At 35.7% G+C, this 5,993-nt stretch overlaps 1 protein-coding gene across 1 annotated transcript; it reads right to left on the minus strand.

The window, feature by feature from the left end:
- Nucleotides 1-2,199: 2,199 nt before the first annotated feature.
- Nucleotides 2,200-5,993, minus strand: LOC105121426 (protein DYAD-like). Its single transcript, XM_011020056.1, is given in 8 exon segments — nt 2,200-2,532; nt 2,643-2,708; nt 2,711-3,400; nt 4,046-4,129; nt 4,207-4,315; nt 4,503-4,886; nt 5,009-5,709; nt 5,811-5,993. Coding segments are annotated over 8 exon segments (2,427 nt in total). The 3' UTR covers nt 2,200-2,322.

Raw genomic sequence — 5,993 nt, forward strand, 5'->3', positions numbered from 1 at the left:
GCATCAAAATGATCACAGGGTTATTTATTTCTCCTTTTCCGATAGATTATTTTAGTGTATAATGGTCCATTGAGAGTAAAAAAAAAAAAAAATCTAGGTATTGCTAATGTATCTTCTGAAAAAAAAAATAACCACGAATTTTAAATTAGATGTATATTAAATGAGATTTTTATCTAATATCGAGATGGAAGCATATTAATTAAATTTACTTGGTTAATCTATGTTGACATTTGAAATTTATAGGGATAATTTTTTTTAAAATAAATTATAAAGTTGAATTTGCAATTAACTTAATATTAAAAAATAAAATTAGTAAAAATATATTTTTTTTAAAAAATCCAAGTAAATTCAAGTCAAACAACTATAAAATTAGTAAAAATATTTTTTTTTTTTAAATCCAAGTAAATTCAAGTCAAACAACTAAATTGTTATCAAATTTAATAATTTTTTTCTTTTAAATATCATTTTTTATTTAATATATTTATATGACAATAAAAAGCATGTTGATTTTTTTTGTATGAAATAATTTAAAAAAAAAACTATGAAAAGTATGTAGGAGTAAGATAACTAATGCAAATCAATAATAACAAAGGATTGTATATTTTTTAAAACTTAAGGGACAAAAAATACATTAAACAAAAACAAATAGTCTAGATGTTATGGTATGATCAATCCATCAAACCTACAATTCAAATTATGGATTCAACTAGGTTGAATATTTTTCTTATAAATATATATTTAATCAAAATAATAATAATAATAATAAAGCCAAGCAGGACGGGTCCATGCCCAAGTACCCTAGGCATTTGAAAGAAAGAACCCACAGGGTGTGTGGCCTTCAATCTCATATCCAGGCCTTTTTCTCTCTTATTTAAAAGGGTCTTCTCTTAGTTTTTTGAGTAAAAAAAGCAATTAACATGTCGTTTTTTGTGTGAAATGATATGTGACATCTAATAGAAAGAGTTAAAAAATAATTTTAAGTTTACAATATAAAGAATAAAAAAATTAAAGAGGAGAGATATTTTTATTATTATTTGCGTGGTTAAATGTGGCTTTTTTCTCCTCCTTATTTTCATCCCTCTCCTAGTTACAACTTAAATATCATAAAAAAATAAAATTCCTCACGGCTCCTTACCTTGTTTTGATGGTTGGTTTGTGTTTATAATGATTTCCTTACAAACCCTGGGACATAGTTCATGCTATCAGTCGTCACTGGAATCCCCATCCAAAACCTAATAGTCTCTCTTATTGTCAGGACTAAGGAGTGAAGAGAGGGCCTTGAAAGCCTGGAGGTTTGCTCTCGCTATAACAGTTCCTAACTTGCTAGGGCAATCTTTCATGAACCAATCACTTGTTGAAATTTGGGTTTCGTTCTTAACCAATAAGGCCCCCATATAGTATCTCCAGCCTCTAGGTATTTCTATATATATATATTCTCGAATATTAATCACTTTATATTATTTTGTGTAATTAGCATATTTATTTTTATCCAAGAGAAGATGTGAAGAAATTGATAGTTGCCCCAATGCCTTAATAACTTCCAAGATTTGAGTGGGTCGAGTCCAAATGGACTTACTACTTACGAACCTTGAAGTCAAAATGAAGATAAACTGCAATGACGATATACTCTGATGGGTTTTTTTTTTCTTAAGGCTTATGTTTAAGATATGAAAATTAACTAATTAAATAAAAATATAAATGGCTAATTAAATGGTCCTTGATGGAATATTAAATACGTTCTAAAGAACCATTAATCACATTTTTAAAAGGGGTTTGATTTAGGGTTTTTTGGACTTTGATAAATAAAGGTCCAGAGAAATACCGGGATGAAAAAAGAGAGTGAGAATGACTACAAATTATATACGAGGCTTTAATTTCAACTTTCCAATGACCCAAAATTTTATCTGTAATTTTTGGAAAAATATTACCATTATCAAACTACAAAATGGTAATTTAATAGAAAGAAAAAAAGCGATGGAGCAAGCTAAATTGACCACAAACGTGCACAAATGCTGAGGAACACAATGGAACAGAATCATTCCTAATATTATTTAGCGATAAAGATAACATCAAGGTAACCAAAGTATACTTTATGCATAAATCGCATTAATTCTTACCTTTTCTTTTCTCTTGGGCTAGAGCTCTTTGCGCGCATCTAGATGCGGTTTCTATCTGTATATATAGTAAGACAAGGGAAGCAAAATGTAAAACCCCAACTTAATTGTCTGTATTCTATCAGGGGCTTAACTAATTGTTTTAAATTTAACACTTATATAGTAATTAGCCAATATTGTTGCTGCTGCCATTGTTGATATATCATGTTTAACCCCTTTTAGATTTGTGCTCCACGGAAGGCTTAGAAGAAGCCAGAGCTAGCCAAGTCCCCACTTCCATTGACATGGAAGAAGATGCAATGGATGAGGCACAGGAGCATCCCATCTGCTGCTGCGCCTGCTCACAGTTCCTAATCATTCCTTTTCTTGGATCACCTTCCTCCCATTGGCTCATCATCTCTTTCTTTGCGGGTCCCAACTATGTAAAACGTACAGAACATGAAAAAGGAGTCAGCATATATACCAAGTTTATATCACCAAAATATGGGTGTGAACTGAAGCTGGGATTTTATCAGTCAGCACACATACACTTGGCATGGCAATATTGGTAGTCAAATCCTGATGATGTCTTCTTTGGTAAGTGAAGGGTAAGGGGAGCTTTGAGCATGGGCATGGGAATGAGACCAACATAATACGCCATAATCATCAGTTTGATTGGTATTCAGTGGCTCATTAAGGTTGATGAGAGGGGTTTTGATAGTGTTGGTGATGGTAGTAGAAGTGGAAATGCTGCTCTTCTCATACTGGTTGTGAATCATTCGATCAAGGGGAGGAAAAGTAATTCGAGTTGTGGCAGCTGTGGATTGAGAAATGGTGACAGCCCTTCTCTCAGCTGATTCCTTCACGGGGGAAGTATGGCGGGGTCCATGGGGAGTAAACAGAAGGTAAGATTGTTTTGGTGAAGTGGAGGACACAGAAGAAGGCGTGTGCACTGCAATGAGGTCTTGGAGTTGTACCGCACCCTGAGGGTGAGGGGTTGAGGCAGTCATATCAGGCCACAGGAAACTTCCCTGGGGTTTGCATATCCTAAACCCACTTTTCAACCTTTCTATCTTTGCCGCCCTGTCCTCCGTTGGTGCTGCTGATTTTGTTGTTGGTGGTATGTTGCCTCCTGATGACTGACATTGTTCTTGTGCTAATTCCCCTAAAACCATTACTTCTTTCCCCTTTCTTCCCGATCCAGCTGGTGTGGTTGATTCTGTTGATCCGATTAATAATGCTGGCCTTTCTGTTGATTCTGTTCTGTTTAATTTTTTCACTCTGGTTTTTAGCTTCTTCATTTCTTCCTGCGTTAATTAGACATTTCAATCATCATAACACCATGGTTTAATACATAATTAAATGCTACGACAATAAACACTGCCAAGCCTCCCCGTTGTACTGTAAGGACAAACCAATCACAAGTAACCAATTCATCCTAAAATCATCATTGATCATAACATTGATACGATAACCAATTCATCCTAAAATCATCATTAATCATAACATTGTTACGATATAATGTTATCCAGACTAGAAAGGACTGGCAAGGACAGCGAAAGTTCACCACCAAAACATTCATCATTTATGAAACTATTTTATTGTAGGATTCTCAGCTCTAAATTTAGCTATACTAATTGCAAAAATCTAGTCTGGAATGAGCAATATTCACCATACACAGCTTCTCGAGGGGTTCCACGGCAATTTAACCATCAACTTATTATCAAGACTGGATACATACACCAGATAGTCAATTTATTACTATTATCTTTGAAAGATGTGGGTCATAATCATGTGCAGTCATTCAGGAATTTCTTACTTCAACAAATCTTACATCCATCTGTGGTACTCACAGATTCAAAACGTGGAAAGAATCATTCATATCAAATCTTATACACTTCAATCGAAAAGAACATGATAATTATTAAGGGGTAAATTTCACGATTTCCTACCTCCATCCCACACAAAGAATGTGAAACTCCCATTAGTTGTTCCTCCATCTTTACCTTCTTATTCACCAAATCAATGTACATTTCCTGCAAAAATAATACACGGGTTGTCAACAGAAGAATTTGGGTCGGTCAAAATCTAGTCAAACTTTCATATTTATTACCTTCAGTGGAATTACTAAGCTGCCATGCTCCTTGTCCTGACTTGTAGGAGAAGAATTTGGTACTGCCATAATGGCTAGTTCCTTCCCATATTTTCTGGACACCATCTCCCTGCACCAATAAGACAACAAATACGCGACAAATGGAATCACGAGCATGCATAACTCGCCCCAACAGTAAAGGAGAAAAACCGATGAGCAATACTAAGATCAGTAGTACCGAGTACTAACAAACTTAAAGACCACAAAATTCAAAGTCCAGGATCAATCCTAGTTAACAAAACAGAAAGACCAATTACCTTTTAACTTCATCAATTTCCTTTCGGAGCTCCTTGATCTCTCTAGCACAAACAGGATCCTGAGTAGGATTATCACCAGGTTTCCAACCAGGTGGAGGAGTCCAATAAGGATCCTGCACACCGGCCTCTTTCCTAATATGAACCAAATTAGCCTTCTCCAGCCAATACTCCATTGCCCCATCTGCATTATGCCTCCTTTTAAATCTCTCTTCACCTCCTGGAGCTACCTTCCCCGCCATTTGCTTCAACAAATGGTCTAACAATCCAGTGTCCCCAATCAACTTCCGTGCTTCAGCTCTCAGTTCTGGCCTTAGAATTGGGTTTCGAAACACTGCATTTTGCTCTTTCATTACTTTCAACATGCTAACCTCAGCCATTTTATACCTTCACGTAAATCAACCAACCAAATTAGTTACTAGCTAGATAGCTACATATAAACACTAATAAATAAATTGATATAAATCAAGCTACGAGTTTAATTTGTTAACAACTAAAAGCTATGTTACCTCTCAGCCGACCATCTATCAATAAATTTTTTTATGACCTTGTTCTTCTTTTGCTTATAGACCGCAACCTGATTCTTCTTTTCACTTTTAGGCCTTTTCTTCTTCGGTGATGATTTGCCACCAGGCCCACCTTGACCCTTTCTCTTACATAATTTCCTTTTAGCTTCTCTCGATTTATTTACTACTACCTTAACATCACCCTCCTCTTCTTCCTCTTCTTCTGTATCATCGCCACCATCACTGTGCTTCTCTTCTTCGCCTTTAACTACGTCATTCGATACAGCCACAATTTCACGTTTATCCTCTACGTGTTTAGCCAAGAACCTGACCTGCCGGCGCTCATGACCCCACTCAGCCATACCGGTTCCCTTAAGCTCAGATATGAGAGACAATTTTCTTGCACCAACATTAGCATTCGCACTTCTTCTAGGTGAGTCTGACACCTTTTGAGGTGAAACCGAAGGATTTTTAAGCACCCAGAAACTCCATGAGCTACTCTTGCCCGCAATTTCTTGAGAAGAGATTCTCCTGTAAAGAGCTTCTGCTGCAACTTCTGATCCTACCATGTACTTGTCATCGAATGCTGGCAGTTTCTTCCTCGAGTCTTTCTTTTTAGTATGTTCAGTCTCATTGAAGTAAGATCTTAGAGAATAGATGCTTGGAAACCTCAGAGAAACTCTCATTCTGGTCTTTTCATTCACCTGAAATAATTAGCAAAAGTTTAAACCGGTTAATTAATAAATATTTAAGACAAAAAAGGGGGAAATGGAGTGGGGTTTTAAAGAATGTTGATAATAAATACCATGACAACCCGGATTTTGTGGAGATGATCAGGGGATTTATGAGGCAACTTTGAGTGATCAAGTTCATAGAGAGAGCTTACTTTAATGTGCTCAGCTGGGTCTTCATAATTAAACACGGAAAACAAAGAATGGTCAGAGGAATCCTTATTTTCATCACAAATATTTAACGTTAAAAAAGACAT

Source organism: Populus euphratica, unplaced genomic scaffold (genome assembly GCF_000495115.2).
Source record: "Populus euphratica unplaced genomic scaffold, PopEup_1.0 scaffold25.1, whole genome shotgun sequence".
In the NCBI taxonomy this organism is placed as follows: Eukaryota; Viridiplantae; Streptophyta; class Magnoliopsida; order Malpighiales; family Salicaceae; genus Populus; species Populus euphratica.